The 20,715-nt window shown below is 33.8% G+C and overlaps 1 protein-coding gene across 1 annotated transcript; it reads left to right on the top strand.

Annotated features, from left to right (window-relative positions):
* The first annotated feature begins 1,101 nt into the window (after nucleotides 1-1,101).
* On the top strand, nucleotides 1,102-18,612 carry LOC132750416 (uncharacterized). The gene is made up of 3 exons (XM_060740393.1): nucleotides 1,102-1,210; nucleotides 16,692-17,421; nucleotides 18,113-18,612. The coding sequence occupies exons 2-3, from the start codon at nucleotides 16,727-16,729 to the stop codon at nucleotides 18,429-18,431; spliced, it is 1,014 nt and encodes a 337-aa protein (XP_060596376.1). The 5' UTR covers nucleotides 1,102-1,210; nucleotides 16,692-16,726; the 3' UTR covers nucleotides 18,432-18,612.
* The last annotated feature ends 2,103 nt before the right edge of the window (nucleotides 18,613-20,715 follow it).

Here is a 20,715-nt window from a genome sequence, read left to right on the forward strand (position 1 = left end):
GATTCAATTGATAGAAAACAATTTCCTGTATTGGAATGAGATCTGAGTTCAAACGTCAGCTGAGGCAGAAATATTTGTTGTACTCCCTGGGCATTTATAATAGGGAACACAATTACGTTATTTTCATTATTCAGCATTACTGGATATGAAATGTATTTTACACCAAATATCGAAATTCGAAGAATGCTAAACCATGTAGATTTCCAACAAACGTAAAGTTGATAAATTTGTGTTATTTGTTATCGTCACACTGAAGGAACCCTATGTGCTTATTCACTTCTCTCGATTTGATGTACAATAAAAATAAAATACAAAATATTGGTTCATCATCTTTCCTTGGTACTCGTTTCGGCCACAGAATTGCATCTCAAGTCTGCGTCACTTTTGCACAATGCTTACGTTATTTTCATTATTCAGCATTACTGGATATGAAATGTGTTTGAAAGGAAAAAATGCATAGCTTTCTGAATAGCTGGAAACACTGTAGCTAAGTTAGCTAAAATGAAAACTCCCTGGGCATTTATAATAGGGAACACAAATATTTCTTGTCACAACTGTCGCAATCATATTTCTTTTCCCCATGTGAACGGTTACTATGTGATGTTTCAAATTCTCAGGCATGCTAAATTGTTTAGAGCAATGTGCTCCTACTATGTTGCTGTTAGGTAATTTTATATGTACATATAAAATGTGTTTGTACACAGTGTTCGCATTATTATAGCTTACTTATTATCCTGAAGTTGGGACCTGTAACAATAAAAATAAGATCATTTTGTGAATAATGTAGCACGAACAACTGCTAGTATGAAACAAATATTTCCAAAATCCTAACAGTCAAATAATTGGATTCTTTCTCCATAAAATACCCATCATACCAACATCCTAAAGATATTTTATCACGGGAAGCTTTTTACATTCTTATCCAATACTAGTATCATTGGTGGTCTTCTTTCACATTATAGAGCTATCTCCTTGGTTACATGACTACCTCCTTCACGGCACAGCTGTCTCGCAAAATCGCAAAAAAATAAATATTCTATATTTTCTTTAATAGCTTATGTTTCGATCTGATTTCAATTTTGTTTCATTTCTAGACCTCATATAGATCTATACTTTTTAAAAGATGCTCCCGGCACATAGTCTACTCGGACTCCCGTTTGTTATTTACATATTTATCAATATACCGTTGCCTTAGAAGGAATTAACTTTGGTAGGCTAATTTTTTTGCAATATGATTGATTTTAGAAATAATCAAATTTAGAATTTAAATACATGTTTAGTACTTATAACTAATTAAATTAAGCAATTGGCATTTGTCATTCAGCGGTTCTATCACAGTTTTAATTACCCATGGATCAGATTACTACATTGTTATGCGATCAGCGATTGTCTTGGAAAGATTCAATGGGACAACAGGCGATTGGATGACAATGTGATGAACATTAACACATTAATTCATGCAAGTTATTTAGGAAACTAATACAACATTGTTTTCTTGAGAGAATGAACTGTTTTATATGTCTCTTGAATATTTTGTCATTAATAGCGAGCTCGACGAGCTGGCCCGAAGGGCCTGCTCGCAAAGCGAGCTTTACGGTAACGCGAGTACCTGCTAAGTGATGGTTTTGAAAACTTTCGTCCAAAGTACCGAATTGGACACATCGCAACCTTTCGAATTTAAAGATAACGATAAAAACTGAGGAATTCTGACTGAAAACGGATGTGTAGACTGGTCAACCGCGCACGTCTATGGGAACCATAATTGGACAGGGAACCAGAATAACGGAAGCTGTGTATAAAAAATGAAAATCGAAGGCGCCATTTTGTTTGAAATCTGATAAATAAAAACAATTTTTTGTCGAATTTTGTTGTGAAAACTATCTAGAATGAAAGAAAATGGTCTAACTAAGAAAATGAATCCGAACACCAATATCTTTTATTCAGTCGTTAACGCTGTACAGACGTTTAAACTATTGTTTACGTGACGTCACAATGTAGCGCCAAACAGCACGTGCAAAACAAACAAATCAAGTACGCTATTTTAATGTCGCAAACGTTTTAAGTTTTACATTTATTTCACTTTGAATAATCTTTATTTCGCTTGAAAAATTATAGAGTGAAATAAAATAAACAAATTTTTATCAACGTTTTCAAAACTCGTTATTCATTTCACGACAGGGGCGGGGCCATAATTAACACAGTACGTGTGACGTCACACGCACTATATACTGCATTTGAAATGAGCGATTATTTCATACTATTTCACGTAAAAAGTACATCGAGCTCGCTTTGAGGCTTTGCCTTTTTCATATTAGCGAGCTCGACGAGCTGGCCCGAAGGGCCTGCTCGCAAAGCGAGCTTAACGGTAACGCGAGTACCTGCTAAGTGATGGTTTTGAAAACTTTCGTCCAAAGTACCGAATTGGACACATCGCAACCTTTCGAATTTAAAGATAACGATAAAAACTGAAGAATTCTGGCTGAAAACGGATGTGCATGTAGACTGGTCACCCGCGCACGTCTATGGGAACCATAATTGGACAGGGAACCAGAATAACGGAAGCTGTGAATAAAAAATGAAAATCGAAGGCGCCATTTTGTTTGAAATCTGATAAATAAAAACAATTTTTTTGTCGAATTTTGTTGTGAAAACTATCTAGAATGAAAGAAAATGGTCTAACTAAGAAAATGAATTCGAACACCAATATCTTTTATTCAGTTGTTAACGCTGTACAGACGTTTAAAGTATTGTTTACGTGACGTCACAATGTAGCGCCAAACAACGCGTGCAAAACAAACAAATCAAGTACGCTATTTTAATGTCGCAAACGTTTTAAGTTTTACATTAAATTAAAATGAGCGATTATTTCACGTAAAAAGTACATCGAGCTCGCTTTGAGGCTTTGCCTTTTTCATATTATGTCAATATGTAAGTATATGTCAGTCTTATGACGGTGCATAGAAAAACCGGAAAGCACCGGATAGCACGGAAAAACCGGAAAGCACTCAATTTTCTCATAAAAACATATGAAAACTTTAATTTATCGGTTTGAAAGTGTTACCAATCGATTTATTAGATCAAAATCTTACGGACAAGTCATTTTTATAAAAATATATTGATAATTATTACGAGTATTTAGGAAAATAAGATATATCGAGTGCTTTCCGGTCCTGTTAAGATACATGTACATTACCGGATAGCAATTTTGTTTATCAAAGTTATACATGAAAACTTTATTTTATTGGTGTGAAAGTGTTACCAATCGATTTATTATATCAAAATCTTTCAGACAAACCGTTTTTATAATTATATTATGATTATTATTACGATTATTTAGGAAAATAAGATATATCGAGTGCTTTCCGGTCCTGCTAAGGTACATCTTCATTACCGGATAGCAATTTTGTTTTATCAAAGTTATACATGAAAACTTTATTTTATTGGTGTGAAAGTGTTACCAATCGATTTATTAGATCAAAATCTTTCAGACAACATGTTTTTATAAATATATATTGATAATTATTACGAGTATTTAGGAAAACTGATATATCGAGTGCTTTCCGGTCCTGCTAAGATACATGTTCATTACCGAATAGCAATATTGTTTATCCAAGTAATACATGAAAACTTTATTTTATTGGTTTGAAAGTGGTTTCAATCTATTTAGTAGTTGAAGATCTGTATATCATGACGTTTTTATAAATATTTTATGTTTCATTACGCGATTTTCAAAACTGCTACAAAGTTGTATATTGATTGCTTTCCGGTAATGCTAAAGTACATCTACTTTACCGAATAGCACTCGAATATTTATATAAATCACACTAATCCTTCACATTAATTATGTGAAAGTGTTATAAATTGATTTATTAAGTTGAACTTATTTTATTTAAAAATATTATGATTAGTTACACAATTTTTCAATCTTACTCATACCATATATCTCTAATATTTTATAGGTTGTGTGAAGGACAGAAAGATGATGTGTAAAAAGTACCAAGAAGTTATTCAAAGCATTGAACCATATTTTATTATTATATTTTTATATTTCATGTAAAATAAAGAAAAACTTATAAATTTTCGTTCAGTTATGTCTTTATTTTGACCATACTATGTGTACCGAAAAGCAATGTGGTCATCAGTGGAAGACAGTAGTTGTTGTATTGTTTATCACACGTGCTAATCCATGCTGATTAAAGACCTTGTATATTGAAGCACATAAAGGTGATGATTTAATCAAATTGTATACAATTATGATAATTGAGAGTACCGACCTGCACATCAAAGTTGCATTAATTAGACACTGTCCTTTACATGCACATTAAATTAGATAATTAGAAATTGCAATTAACTACACACTCTTTTGATATAAAATTAATTTTGTTTAATGAAGATTATTACGGCACTCATGAAAAGAAATGTTTGTAACGGATATATACGGAATCTCTTAGAACTTTATATCAAGGTGCTATTAAAATGTACTCTTATTTGAATAAAATTGTATATAAACCTCAACAAAATTAATCCATTACCATAATTTTTATTTAAATGCTAGTAGTGCTATTAAATCTAAATTGGAATATCTCTTAAATAAAATATCAAAAATCATGACGGAGTTAATCAGTTAAATACATCAAGTTATTGTGAATTTTTAACACCTCTTTAAATGTGATAATTAAATCAGCGTGTGTCCGTTCAATCAGCGTGTGCACGTGTAATAAACGAGGCGTGAAGTGTGCCTTGATTGATTTCAATATCATACTTATTTTTCAATTATGTATGTATATATGTTTGCTAAGTTCTGTTTTATATCTGTTTATTTTGTTCTTAGTAATTAGTTTCGTTTATTTTTATTTATTGCACTGTTTATTGTCAAAAATAAAAAAAACATCACTGAAACAATTATTGTTCTTCTCTTCCTGCTATTTTGAATCCTCTTGTCTTCCATATAGCCTACAACAAATAAATATATTAATATATTAGACAAGGTACATACATTTTAAATATTTATATACCATCTGTATGTCTGAGGTAAGAGGACCAGTGTTTTTCGGTGATGTATTACTATTATTTTCTTCACAGGACCGGAAAGCAATGATAGAATGTGCAGGACCGGAAAGCACTCGATATATCTATTTTAATATATATTTTTTTTTATTCGTAATAATAATTATAAAAAAATAATGTCAGGGAGATTTTTTCCTAATAAATCGATTGGTAACGTTTTCAATTCAATAAAATGAAGGTTATACGTTTTTTTATGGAAAATTCGAGTGCTATTCGGTGATGTACATATACTTAACAAAACCGGAAAGCATTCTCAATTTCTTTAACATTCATAAATCTTTTAAATAATCATAGAATTTAGAATAAAACATGAAATAATACTGTATGATACCTAATAAATCGATTGGGTAACATTAACAATACAATAAAACAAAGATCTTATGTGATTGTTTGAGAAAATATATTGCTATTCGGTAATGTATATGTAACTTCACAGGACCGGAAAGCACTCGATATATCTATTTTCCTAAATAATCGTTATAATAATCATATTATTATTATAAAAACATGTTGTCTGAAAGATTTTGATCAAATAAATCGATTGGTAACACTTTCAAACCAATAAAATAACGTTTTCATGTATTACTTTGATAAACTATATTGCTATTCGGTGAAGTACATGTACCTTAGCATGCAGGACCGGAAAGCACTCGATATATTCATTTTCCTAAAAACTCGTAATAATTATCAATATATTTTCATAAAAATGACTTGTCTGTAAGATTTTGATCTAATAAATCGATTGGTAACACTTTCAAACCAATAAAATAAAGTTTTCATGTATTACTTTGATAAACAATACTTTGCTATCCGGTAATGTACATGTATCTTAACAGGACCGGAAAGCACTCGATATATCTATTTTCCTAAATACTCGTAATAATTATCAATATATAAATATAAAAATGACTTGTCTGAAAGATTTTAATCTAATAAATCGATTGGTAACACTTTCAAACCGATTAATTAACGTTTTCATATGTTTTTATGAGAAATTTGAGTGCTTTCCGGTTTTTCGGTGCTATCCGGTGCTTTCCGGTTTTTCTATGCACCCTGACGTCGCTTTGAGATATTTTTGCTTCTGGGCAAAGCAACAAGCCTGTAACGTCTAATATATTGGACTAATAAAACCTGTGTTCATCTTAAAAGTGTCAAAAACCAAAAAAAAAATGTAAATAATGACCTCCTTTAAAAATATACTATAAGTTAAGAGAAGGCCGGAAACTCCAGATTCGAGCCTACGAGCAAGTGATTCATTTCCCGGGCCGTTGTGAAAACAATTGGCCAGACAATTAAAAAAAACCTTTATCACTATTTCACGTTTGTATTAAGCTTCAAAATGAGACCAACCCCAAGTCTCTAGCCCTACCCGTTCATGAAATATCTATCAGCGAATTCGTGCTAAAAATCCTTGGTAGACAAAATTGCGGCACAACAATTCGGTACGTAAACAGGTAAACATAGACTAATACATGTGTGTCAGCTGAGTACGGGTCAAAATCACTTGAATTAACTAAATAATATTACTAAATTCATTGAATGAGACCACTCACAACTGTCAATAGCATCTGATAGACTGATACACACGAGATTTGAGTTTCAAACATTTTCACGGTCTTTCAATCGCTTTCTACGCCATTAGGCATCCTTGTGTGAAACGTTGCGGTTTTCGTTGCTATTGGCCAATCAGAAGACTCGTTACAAAATATCGAACAGCTGATTGACAATGGCGTAGAAAGGAATCTCCAGCTCAATTGAGGAAGGGGTCAATACTTTCATCCCATCAAAATGGTCATCCTCCAAAAATAAACTCCCATGGATCAAGGTCAACCTCAAACGTTTATACAGGAAAAGGGACAAAGCCTACAAGCAGTACTGTACAAGAGCCATAACTCAAATAAATCTAGAGAAAAATATCTCAGTATTAAAACATCTCTGCAGAAAGAAACTAAGTTAGCCTATCAAAATTACTTAGAAGATATACTAAACATTAACAACAACATCTCTCAAGAACATGAAACAAACACAAACCAGACCAAACACCAAAAATCTATATTCACAATTAAAACATTCAAAACAAGATTCTTTTGGCATTGACTCACTGAAAACACAATAAACTGTATACATCAGATCAAGACAAGGCAACAGTACTAAATGAACAATTTCAATCAGTTTTCACTTCTAAATCCCCTGTTTCTCTTAAATTCCTTGCTGATATGAAGGTACAGGATCAGGCAGATACAGGTAGAGAGGTTCCCCACACACCATTTAGCCCCCATAACCCCATGCGTGATATTGATATCTCTGTTAAAGGTGTTGAGAAGCTTTTAAAAAACCTCAACCCCCATAAGGCTGCAGGACCTGATCAAATTAGACCCATTGTGCTCAAAAATACCAGTAAAGAATTAGCCCCTATAGTGTCCAAACTTTTCCAGAAATCACTGCAGTCCAGCACTCTACCAGACATCTGGAAAATGGCAAATGTCGCCCCTGTCTTTAAAAAAGGTAGCAAGTCAGACCCAGCCAACTATCGACCTATCTCTCTTACCTGTATCTTGTGTAAAACCCTGGAACACATTGTCTCCTCCAGTATAACAAAGCACTTTACTAGATCAAACTTGTTCTATGAATTGCAGCATGGTTTCCGAGAAAAAAGGTCATGTCAATCCCAATTATTAATGCTTATAGATGATATCCTACAGTCAGTAAATCAGAGAAGCCAAGTAGACTTAATCCTTCTTGACTTCTCTAAGGCCTTTGATATGGTCAACCATGAAAAACTCCTGTATAAGCTGCATTTCTACGGTATAAGGGGTCAGACTCTTAAATGGATCAAAGGTTTTTTCTTGATAACAGGTCACAGTCCGTGGTGGTAAATGGCTCCACATCCAGCTCCATACCAGTCTCCTCCGGTGTTCCCCAGGGCTCGGTCCTCGGACCTCTCTTATTTCTTATATACATCAATGACCTTCCTGAATGTGTCCAATCCTCTAAAGTCCGCCTATTTGCTGATGACACAGCCATCTATCTATCTCTGACTGTCGCTTCTCATTCTAGCTTACTACAACATGACTTACACCAACTTGAACAATGGGAAACAAAATGGGACATGCAATTTAATCCATCAAAATGCCAGGTTATCCAAATCACAAAACGAAAAACAGTCATTCCAACAAAATACCTTCTACATAACACCACATTTGCAGTGATTTTCCTACTTATATAACAGACTCCGAAAAAAGGCCTCTTCCCAATTGAAATTTTCTTTAAAATCATGCAGTTTTCCCAAAAATCTTAACTTAAACCAGCTTTTTTACTTCCCAAATGAGCAATTTAAGTGATAATTTTTCCCAAAATCAAGAGGCTAAGGCCTCTTCCCAATTAAGTGAAAGAAATCACTGATTAGAAACAGTTCCATCTGCAAAATACCTTGGCATTACAATATCAAATGATTTAACATGGAACAAACACATAAACAACATCACAACAAAGGCGAATCAAAACACTTGGTTTTCTACGCCGAAACATCAAGGTTCACTCAGAAAGATTAAAGTCAACCGCATACAAGACACTTGTCAGACCCCAGCTTGAGTACAGCTCCACGGTCTGGTCCCCCTACACAGGAACTCTCATTGACCAGATAGAGTCAGTCCAGAGAAGGGCTGCTAGGTGGGTCAAAACATGACTTTGGCCGTATGTCAAGTGTCACTGACATGTTGACTTCCCTTCAATGGAGGTGCCTTGACCTTCAGCGTATTGACCAACGCCTGGTCATGTTTCACAACATCCTGCATGACCAGGTGGCTATTCCTTTCCCAAAGTATATCGTCCCTCTTACAAGATCATCTAGAACATGCCATCTCCATGCATTCCAAAAAGTCCAAACTAAAACTGATTACTATAAATATTCATTTTTCCCAAGAACAATTGTCCACTGGAATGCTTTACCACCTGAAATCATAAACTTGTCTGGCCCCGAGTTCAGTCTGGCTGTAAGCCGGATTGAACATACGTCTCCCTAAAATACCTTTTCTGTTTTTAACCTGTTTTTAACAATATACTCATTTCCTTTACTTTTATATTCTTTTATTTCAGCTCTTTTACTAACATTCTTGTCAGTTGACGCGTGTCAAGTCTAGGTCCTCAGCAGGGGTTTGACTATATGGAAGATAGATAGATAGATAGATAAAGACCGTGGAAAGGTTTGAAATTCAAATTTCGCGTGCATCAGATGCTACTGATGGTTGTGAGTGGTCCAACTTAATGTATTTAGTAATATTATTTAGTAAATTCAAGTGATTTTGACCGGTACTCAGCTGGCATACATGTATTAGTTTATGTTTACGTACCGAATCGTTGTGCCGCAATTCTGTCTACCAAGGATTTTTAGCACGAGTTCGCTCGTTTCCTGATAGATATTTCATGAACTGGTAGGGCTAGAGACTTTGGGTTGGTCTCATTTTGAAGCTTAATACAAACGTAAAATAGTGATAAAGGTTTTTTTTAATTGTCTGGCCAATTGTTTTCACAACGGCCCGGGAAATGAATCACTTGCTAGTAGGCTCGAATCTGGAGTTTCCGGCCTTCTCTTAACTTATAGTATATTTTTAAAGGAGGTCATTATTTACAATTTTTTTTTTTTTTGACTTTTTAAAGATGAACACAGGTTTTATTATCAATCTGGTCATATTTTTTCTTCCCAGGTCCGATACTCGTGCCTGTGGTAGCTCTAAGGTTCAGATCATAGCATCAATTTGGTCTCAAATTTGTGGAGTGAAAATATATATTTGACGTACTGTTATAGTTTAGTTTTTTAAATAATATTTTATTGTATATTTTGTACATGATAAATTAACACAATCAAATATCATTATCTTAAGCATAAATATAATGTACATAAAAAAGGGTTGGACCAAAAGTTATACCAACATTATCTAGGGTCCTCCCCTGAACATACTGTTATACCTGTATGTCTGTTATGGATCAGAATCAAGGTTCTAGAGGGGAGATATTGCCTTAGCCTATATACAAATTAGTACATACACAAAATAGCACAATACAGTATATGAAGACAATCCAAATCCAGCTAAAAGTATTTGAATGACAAGTTGATTAGATAATCATTGTTTTAAATGAATTAACTTTGAGGGGTTTAAACATCAAGAGTTATCTGATCTCACAACCCTACACCGGATAATGTAAAGTAAAGGCCTAGCTTAAGGTCTTCACCGTACCCATAATTTATATACTATGAGTGAACGCTGAAGAGAGACCTAGAAAGTCCACCAATGATTGTGCCAGATATAAGTCTTAAATATAATGTCGCTTTGAAATATTTTGCTTCTAAGCAAGCTAGGGGTGTAACAATACAGCAAAAACCGTGTTGCAATATATTGCCATTTTGCTGAAGCGTATACATATTGTCATGTATATGTTTTGATGTAAAGATTGGGTAACATTTATATATTATTATTATGTGTATATATTTTTAGTAGAAACTTAATAAAAATGTAAGGAATAAATAGGAAGTAAAGTGTCACACAATTTGATAAACAAAACTAGTCGCGTGTGGCCTTTCACATCTGGGCCGCTAATGTAAATTATGCGGCCGCTTATTGACTTTTAAGTGTACTAGTTGTCGGAATACTTTTATCTTACGTTGGCGCCAACAAATTCACCAATTAAAGATTTTATGTGAAATTTGTACAAAATTAGAAGGCAATTAATTGAAAAATATAATTTTGATAAAATACCGGTTTTCCAAAAATCGTACCGTGGTACGAAATTTGTTTTTTCATATTGCAATATATCGGTATACCGGTAAACTGTTACACCCTTTAAGCAAGCAATGTTATATCGAAATTGCTCAAAAACCCATAGCATGTTGTGCTAGAAAATCTGGCGGAACAAAAAACAATTAAGACAGCGTATATTAACTATATTTACATTAATTTTGAGCTTTTTATTAACAAAAGTAGAAAATGAATACATTTTAACAAAATAATTACACTGTCATGTCCAAAGAATCATGATTAAATCCTCTTATTTAATTAAATTCCTTAAGTTATGTGATAAATTAATGTTTTATGCTAGCCCGAATGGGATTTTACTAAACTGGGTCTCGGGCTTTGCCTATTTTTCGCAGACTTTATTAGGATGTTAGACTTGACCAACAAAAACTATAACAAGCCCATAACGTCTGATATATTCTAGCCAGGAACCTGACACGCTTGTATTCTGACATTCAACGATTATTCCATGATGTAAAGTAACGTCATACAATGTCTGGCTTACATGTAGCTCCTTTATGTGATGGCCCACTGAGGTCCAGATAATTGATGTTTCACAGTTAAATTGGCAATTTTAATGAAAGTATTAATATTTTGATACTTTAAATGGTATAGAAGAACAATATTAAAATAATTGTTTTATCACAAAATGCACAATAGGGTAATTGCAAATGAAAAATAAAGTTATAGAGGATATTTGTTTAGTTCAGTGTAAGATCGGAATATATTTCACCGAGTGAGCACCAAAAGGTATATTTCACGAGTTGCGCAGCCATGAGTGAAGTATGAACTTTTGGTGTTCACAAGGTTAAATATCTTTCGATCTTACTCTAAACTAAACAAATTTTCTTTTTATTATATGCAAAAAAAAACGTTTTAAAAAGACATTAAACCTAAAACTGAATGAAAAGCACGCCAAATAATAAAACAACGTGACGACATTTACGACGTCACGTCATTAAGTTGGTACCCAGCTCTGTGCATGCTGGTATTTCACTGAAACAATGTAAGGGTCTTAAATTCAAAACAGTGAAATTATCAAAGTGGTAATTTCACTGTTTCAAACAGTGAAATTACCAGTTTTATATCACTGATATATTTCTATAAACCACCGAAAAGCATATAATAAAAATCAACGTTTGTTATTCTGGTTAGGTTTCGTAATGGGTCTGATCCAAACATTTAATGCAGCACATGAGATAAAAAAAAATGTTAAAAAGCGGCTTATAAAGTTTTGGAAATGATGGCCTTAATATTTTCAAATGATCTTTTCTGTATTTACTGTATATTGTTTGTCTAATGTTGTGAAATAATCAATTTGATTTTTTTCCATGTTAATCTCTGGTTTTTCTACATCAGTATTTTATTTAATGTCAAGATTTCAAGAAAATTAGAGTAAGCAGTGGGACAATGTGATTTTTAGGAAAGAAATGACACTAGTTATGTTTAAGCCTCTATCACATCAGCCGATCAAAATTTGGTTCATAAGTTTTGCAGAGAAATCTGTGCTGTAGAAAGGTCGCAGGAAAATTCCAAGCCAATCTAGACAGATTTGTGATTGTAGAATTTGCTTATGACCCGAGGTAGCCAATTGATGCTTGTGTGACAGCCCTGCGGTTGTCGCATATTCACAAAAAAAATTTACATGAGAACTTAAAGAAATCAATAATCTATCATGGGATTGTCTTAAGACTTCAATAATTTGTCAAAAAATCGCAGAAATAATGTGCATGTTGAGAAATCAGTCTGTGATTGCAGCAACCTTGTGACCTTAAGAATTTGTGTGAATGTCTTGCGGCTCCTGTACAAAACACAACGATTTTTGTAAAAATGCATTTATATGGCTGCTGTTACAAGGGCTGATGTCATAGAGGCTTTAGATTATGTCATGTTTATGCTTTAGCCAAAAGTACTTCAAAAATATTTTATGAAATAACACTTTTCATAAGGTGATTGAGATTGCCTGCACTGAATAAATCTCATTGCATAGTACAATTAGTTGGGCTACTTACTGTGTAGTACTAGTATTAGCATAAGTTGGGCTAAATTTTGCAGACAGTACTAAGTCAAGATATTTTGATGATTCTGAGATATTTTTGTTCCGGGTAAGAATCTTGTTTCACTTTGACAGTACAATTAATTGGGCTACTATTTCTGTAAACAGTAAAAACACCTTTTCCGAGAAACTTTGAAATTCTTCTGTAGATCAAAATGTTGAACTGTATGTAGGTGACAAAAGTTTAAGTCTCAAGACGTTCCATGCAAGAACCTATGGTAAAATTTTGTCTTGTTTTCATTTTACCATCTGGAGGCTAGTGGCTTTAAAAAATGGTAGATTTAAAACCTGATTATCATTGAGAGAGAAACTAAATAGAGGATATTGAATGGGTGTAAGTTCAATACTGAATTTATTGCATGGGTTGAATAAAATTATATTATGCGAGCCTCTGACCAGCATAATATTATTTTATTTAACAAGTGCAATAAATTCAGGAATGAACTTACACCAATTTAATATTCTATTTTTCATTGACGCTCCTATAGTATAACGCTAACATTTAGCGCGTCTTTACACTATGTTTGAAAACGCTAATGAAGCACATCAAAACCCCGTGCAATACCATATAAACGGAGTCGCAAAATCGGCACAGGTGTGTGATAAGTGAGGTTATGTTTCTTTAGTTCTTTATTTAACAATGAAATCTTGGGAATGTGTTTAAAGAAAACTGTTTTCTTTTAGGTAAAGTGGGTGTTTTTAGCTCACCTGTCACAAAGTGACAGGGTGAGCTTTTGTGATCGCTTTTCGTCCGGCGTCTGGCCGTCCGTCCGGCGTCCGTCCGTAAACTTTTGCTTTAAATGACATCTCCTCATAAACCACTGAGCCAATTTCATCCAAACTTCACAGGAATGTTCCTTTGGTGGTCATCTTTAAAAATTGTTCAAAGAATTTAATTCCATGCAGAACTCTGGTTGCCATGGCAACCGAAAGAAAAATCTTTAAATATCTTCTTTTAAACAACCCTAAGAGCTAGAGCTTAGATATTTGGCATGAAACATCTTCTAATGAGTGTCTACCAAGTTTGTTCAAATAAAAGCCCTGGGGTCAAAATTGGCCCCGCCCTAGGGGGTCATTGATTTTTCATATATGCATATAGTTAAAACTTAAAAAAATCTTCTTTTAAAGAGCCGTAAGAGCTAGAGCTAAGATATTTGGCATGAAACATCTTCTAGTAAGTGTCTACCAAGTTTGTTCAAATAAAAGCCCTGGGGTCAAAATTGGCCCCGCCTTGGGGGGGTCATTGATTTTCCCTATATGCATATAGTAAAAACTTTAAAAAATCTTCTTTTAAAGAACCGTAAGAGCTAGAGCTAAGATATTTGGCATGAAACATCTTCTAGTGAGTGTCTACCAAGTTTGTTCAAATAAAAGCCCTGGGGTCAAAATTGGCCCCGCCCTGGGGGGTCATTGATTTTCCCTATATGCATATAGTAAAAACTTAAAAATCTTCTTTTAAAGAACCCAAAGAGCTAGAGCTAAGATATTTGGCATGAAACATCTTCTAGTGAGTGTCTACCAAGTTTGTTCAAATAAAAGCCCTGGGGTCAAAATTGGCCCCGCCCCAGGGGTCATTGTTTTTCCCTATATGCATATAGTAAAAACTTAAAAAATCTTCTTTTAAAGAACCGTAAGAGCTAGAGCTAAGATATTTGGCATGAAACATCTTCTAGTGAGTGTCTACCAAGTTTGTTCAAATAAAAGCCCTGGGGTCAAAATTGGCCCCGCCCCGGGGGTCATTGATTTTCCCTATATGCATATAGTAAAAACTTAAAAATCTTCTTTTAAAGAACTGTAAGAGCTAGAGCTAAGATATTTGGCATGAAACATCTTCTTGTGAATATTTACCAAGTTTGTTCAAATAAAAGCCCTGGGGTCAAAATTGGCCCCGCCCCGGGGGGTCATTGATTTTCCCTATATGCATATAGTAAAAACTTAAAAAATTCTTTTTTTTATAGAACCCAAAGAGCTAGAGCTAAGATATTTGGCATGAAACATCTTCTAGTGAGTGTCTACCCAGTTTGTTTAAATAAAAGCCCTGGGGTCAAAATTGGCCCCGCCCCAGGGTCATTGATTTTCCCTATATGCATATAGTAAAAACTTAAAAAATCTTCTTTTAAAGAACCGTAAGAGCTAGAGCTAAGATATTTGGCATGAAACATCTTCTAGTGAGTGTCTACCAAGTTTGTTCAAATAAAAGCCCTGGGGTCAAAATTGCCCGCCCGGGGGTCATTGATTTTCCCTATATGCATAATAGTAAAAACTTAAAAATCTTCTTTTAAAGAACTGTAAGAGCTAGAGCTAAGATATTTGGCATGAAACATCTTCTAGTAAATGTCTACAAGTTTGTTCAAAATTAAAGCCCTGGGGTCAAAATTGGCCCCGCCCCAGGGGGTCATTGATTTTCCCTATATGCATAAAGTAAAAACTTAAAAAATCTTCTTTTAAAAAACCAAAGAGCTAGAGCTAAGATATTTGGCATGAAACATCTTCTAGTGAATGTCTACAAAGTTTGTTCAAATAAAAGCCATGGGGTCAAAATTGGCCCCGCCCGGGGGTCATTGATTTTCCCTATATGCATATAGTAAAAACTTAAAAAATCTTCTTTTAAAGAACTGTAAGAGCTAGAGCTTAGATATTTGGCATGAAACATCTTCTAGTGAATGTCTACCAAGTTTGTTCAAATAAAAGCCCTGGGGTCAAAATTGGCCCGCCCCAGGGGGTCATTGATTTTCCCTATAAGCATGTAGTAAAAACTTAAAAAATCTTCTTTTAAAGAACCCAAAGAGCTAGAGCTAAGATATTTAGCATGAGACATGTTCTAATGGGTGTCTACCAAGTATGTTCAAATAAAAGCCCTGGGGTCAAAACTGGCCCCGCCACGGGGGTCATTGATTTTCCTTATATGTGTATAGCAAAAACTTAAAAATCTTCTTTGAAAAAAACCAAATAGCTAGAGTTTAGATATTAAGCATGAAACATCTTTAAGTAAATATCTACAAAGTTTGTTCAAATAAAAGCCCGGGGATCAAAACTGGCCCTGCCCGAGGGGTGTCATTGTTTTTAACTATATGTGTAAAACTAAGTAGTGTAAAACATAGTAAAAACTTAAAAAATCTTCTTTTAAAAAACTCAATAAGCTAGAACTTAGATGTTTTGCATGAAACATCTTCTTATGGGTGTCTACCAAGTCTGTTCAAATAAACAAATAAAAGCCCTTGGGTAAAAATTGGCCCCGGTGGGGGGGGGTGGAGGGGCTATATACAGGTGAGCGACCTCAGGGCCATCATGGCCCTCTTGTTTCATTTCATTGCTAGTTGTCGCTCCCAACATTTTCTTAGTGGGCAGTGTCCGTGTAGAAAAATGCAGTTTGTGGTTGGATTTGGTGTCAATAATTGCCCGTTCGAAAAAAATAATTAGACGTTTCTTAGACAAAACTAGTAAGTTTGACTAGATTGGATAATAACCAAGGGCTGGGAAGACTGTTTGAATATTGATAATTTTGAGGTAACTAAAGCATAACTGAAGCATGTTACAAGATTAAAAATCAATCTTGCACATAGTTTTACTGTATTTTACATTGAATTTAGAGCTGTGTTCATGTATGTGCTATGCTAGAAATTGTTATTTTGATGTTAAGCTGCATTTTATCAAGCAGATTGCTTTTTTTAAACAAACTGGTATTGAAAATTGTATACATGTATTATCAAACAGTTTTGTTTATTTTCAATACTGGTATTAGATGTCAAACATTTTAAAAGATTTCATTCAAATTTCAGATTAAAGCGTCTTAAAGAAATCAGGTAATTCAAAAATGCCTTTAAAAAAGAAAAGAGTATCAGCATTTGAGGTTAAATGCAAGGAAACTGTCATAGATGAGAGAACTAAAAGTAAAAACAAACATAAATCTGACAAACCAAAAAGCAAACATGTAGAGGTTGTTGATGCAATTAATTCTCTACCAAAGGAAAAACAAATTGAATATGTAAAATCTGGGAACAAAAAGAAATCAAGAAAATCCAAGAAAGGTAAGAAGTCAGCTAAAGCAAATTCAATTAGTCCTAAAGCTGTTGCCAAAACAAAACAGAAGAGTGAACAAGAGGATAATGGTGACACTAATATTAGTATGGTGGTAATAGATGATGATAATGAAGAAAGTGATATTGCTAGTGACTTGGTTGACATACAAGCAGGTGGGAAAACAGTTGACACAGATAGACCAGAAGATAATAGAAATACTGACAGTGACTCTATAGATTCAGATGTTCACAGTAAGCATGAAAATATAAAGAAAAGAAAGATTGGTTCTTTGGAAAATGATAAAACTGCTGTTGTAAAGAAAAAGTCTAAAAGAGACTTCAATAAGGAAAGTGAGACACAGCCATCAGAAAAGAGTATAGAAGAATCTGTTGATGATAGAGATGACTGGACAGATATAGGTAGAAGACTTCAGTCTAGAGCTGGTTATGGGGACCATTTTGACAGTGGGCAACCCAGCACTCATAAAAGGTACTTAACTCTCATTTAATGCATCAAGTTCTAAAAAATTGTTTGTAATAAGGATGTTTTTAGTTTCTTTTTTATAACTTATGCCCAGTGATTTTTTTCCTTCACTTTCCAACAAATTGCAAACATTGACATGGTAGTGCAGGGAATGATTAATGGGTCAAACTTTGAAAATTACATCCCACTCTCTACCAAAGTCTCCAATCTCCATGGCCGGGGTAGGGTTTGTTTGTTTGATTTGGGTTTTACGTCACACCAGCACAGTATATGTCATTTGGCGCATTCCAGCTTTACTGGTGGAGGAAGACCTTGGGGGCCCCTCCGTGCATTATTTCAGACACAAGCGGGCACCTGAGTAGAACCACTGATGTTCTGTAAGCTAGATGGATAGCTTCCTCACATGAAAGAATCCAAAGTCCCTGTCGGGATTCGAACCCACAGCGGTGAGGGGCAAGTGGTTTGAAGTCAACGACCTTAATCACTCGGCCACGGACGCTCCCGTCTGGGTAGGGACGGTTATACATGTTATAATTGAATGGTGAATAGTTTTAACATTTTTCAAATTTGATGCAATTTATTTTGTATAAATTCAGATAAGATTGTTTGTTTTTTATTTGTCTGCATATGTATATTATATTTTTAAATTTTATATATAGATATTGATAATGATAAAGTTTGGGTGTTGTTGTTTCAGCCCTATAGCTATACCAGTAGGTGACAGTGTTTTAGTGATCGCATCTCATCCATGTGTGTTCCCACTGAAGGGTGTTGTCACAATTCAAGCTGTAGTTGGAACTGCTAGTGTTATGGAATACAATTTAGTGCCTGGTAGTCAAGGTTACGATGTATATTCTCCAGATTGTAACAGTTTAGTAACAGTTAGCACGGTAAAAGGGGTTACAAAGACTAAAACAGCTGTTAACCAAGTTGATTCAATGTTAGGAATTAACGATAAAACTGTCATAAACGTGCTGAAAAACTCCCTAAATGATAGTAAACTTTTGTTGTTCTAAAATTTGACAAATTGAAAACAACTTTATGTTCATTTATCTCAAATTTTCACCCGTACACAAACATATTTAAAGTTGATGGTGATAAAACTTTATTGAATAAGCAGTTACTTCCCCTGTCTGTTAAAATGCCTGGAGAAGATATGGATGTTCCAGAGATCAGTGTGTCAGAACAATTACAGAACGTACTTGATGTAAAGGGAAGAAAAATTTTATACAAAAAAATGAAGGTAATTTTCTTTTTCCCTTCAAATCTGCCTTTAATAAAACAAAGGGGGTCCCCTTTTACCCCTTTAATAAATTTTGAAACCCTTTTAAAATTTCGCAAAAGTTTGAAATTTTACTTAGGATTTCAAAATACTGTGAGTGAGGGGCAAATTTTTTTTAAAAAGGGGGGTTCATCTTTTAAATGGGAAAAATTTGTCAAAAAAAGACCCCCAGGGATTTTTGGGTAGTGAAACCCCGAGTAAAAAAAGCATTAAATAAAACCTATTTGTTTTTAGGGTAATTTTATGAAAACCCAAAAAAAAAAAATTTCATTTTTTATGTATATGAAATTTAAAGGTTTTTAAAAAACTTTTTTATTGTTTAAATTTTTATAAAAGGGGCCCAGAAGTTGTTTTCATGGAAGTACTGGGAAAAATTTTTTTTGAGATTGGGGTTTAAAACCAAAAACTAGTGTGCAAAATTTTCACATCTTTCCTCACCCATTTCTTTCAGAATAAAAATTTTTTAATGTGCAAAATGAAAGAAGAATGAAAAGTGTTGCAATGCTTTCACTTAATCCGGCTAACATTTCACTACAATCGGTTTTCAATATGATTCTGAACCTAGAAATATTGTTTCCCCTCTGCTACCTACCCAAAAAATCACAGCTACCAAAAAAAATTTTAGTGCCTAGCAAAAAGAATTCTTTTCTTTATAACTAAACATGGAAGCAAAGAGTGTCAATGAGAGTCACATGTTTATATATCTCTCATGTTTTATAATGAGACTATACAAACTGGGATTTATGTTGATCCCCTAGCCCAAAATAGGTATTTTTCCTATGAAATGCCCTGTGCACATTTTCTTCACCAAACCATGATTTTACAGTTGCCTGACTTAATCAGCTTGTTGATAATTTTTAATTGACTGAAAGATGGCCCTTTGCTATGTACCATGTATGTAAGTTGAATTGAAAATTGTAAATATTTAAAATGTATGGGTAAATTCCATTCTCAGTGGTTGAACTTGATGTCAGGTTTTTTCCCCCACCCCTTTTCTGATGTATCATGCTATAATAGCATATATTTCCCTCTTTCAGAAAGGCACAGGTTGTTTTGAAAATTCAAAAAAATATCACAGTACTTTGGGGTTTAAAACTTTATTTCAGGTGTGCCAGTAATGTTAGTATGTGGTGGAAGATTCAGGGAAATCTACGTTAAAACAGGCTTTTAAATTCAACATTAAAAAGGTAAAGTTGTAAACATTATGTAAAAAATCAACATTTTTTAAAAAGAGTATTGCTATGTTTGTATAAATAGAAAAAGCTGGTACAAAAGGTGACAAGATATGATTCTTATAACAGATAAATGATTAAACCCTTTCCTTTTGAATTATTTTTAGCATTAGCAAAATCAAACAATCTTGTCCCAGCACTTTGAATATTTCAGTTTCTGACAAAAACTGCCTCAGTTTTTTCCCATGAAAATGAAGACTTATATATTTTATGGTTGTAAAGTAAATTAACTTGCCAGAGGAAGTAATTATCTGAAAGTCTTTTACCGCAACAGACAACTTAAATGAAGAGATAATAATTAATGGAATTCTGGTATATAATCATGTTTATATGTTACAGGTGTAAGAGTGTGTATTATCTGGAGTGTGATATTGGACAGACGAGTTTACTCCCCCTGGAGTAGTTTTCATTGGTAAAAGTTACCCCCTGTATTAGGTAAAAAAAAACTTTTAAACAATAAAAATTGAAACTACTAACCCCTTGCTACTTCAACTGTGGGTTTGTGATTTTTTTTGAAATATTGTCGAAAGATGAATTATAGAAATTATACCCAAAGATTCTAATTAAGGTAAAAACATGTATATAGAGTCTTGAGGCGGCTGAATTACATAAACAAAGACCATGATTTGAACTGACATTTACTCCTAATCGAGTTTTTTAGTTTGATTTTGATTACCCAGTCTTGAATACTTGCACGAGCCATAATAAGAATACAGAAAAATGGATAAATAACCAAATAATACAGAGTTATGGATCATATGAATATATTTAAATGTATTATTAAAA

This window comes from Ruditapes philippinarum, unplaced genomic scaffold, assembly GCF_026571515.1.
Source record: "Ruditapes philippinarum isolate M1 unplaced genomic scaffold, ASM2657151v2 ctg13771_1_1_1_1, whole genome shotgun sequence".
Taxonomy (NCBI): Eukaryota; Metazoa; Mollusca; class Bivalvia; order Venerida; family Veneridae; genus Ruditapes; species Ruditapes philippinarum.

Bases quoted from the DNA above. Each gene is read 5' to 3' on its own strand.
- LOC132750416 (XM_060740393.1), top strand. From the start codon at position 16,727: ATGCCTTTAAAAAAGAAAAGAGTATCAGCATTTGAGGTTAAATGCAAG. The intron at 17,422-18,112 runs GTACTTAACTCT...TTGTTGTTTCAG, and splicing joins CAACCCAGCACTCATAAAAG to CCCTATAGCTATACCAGTAG.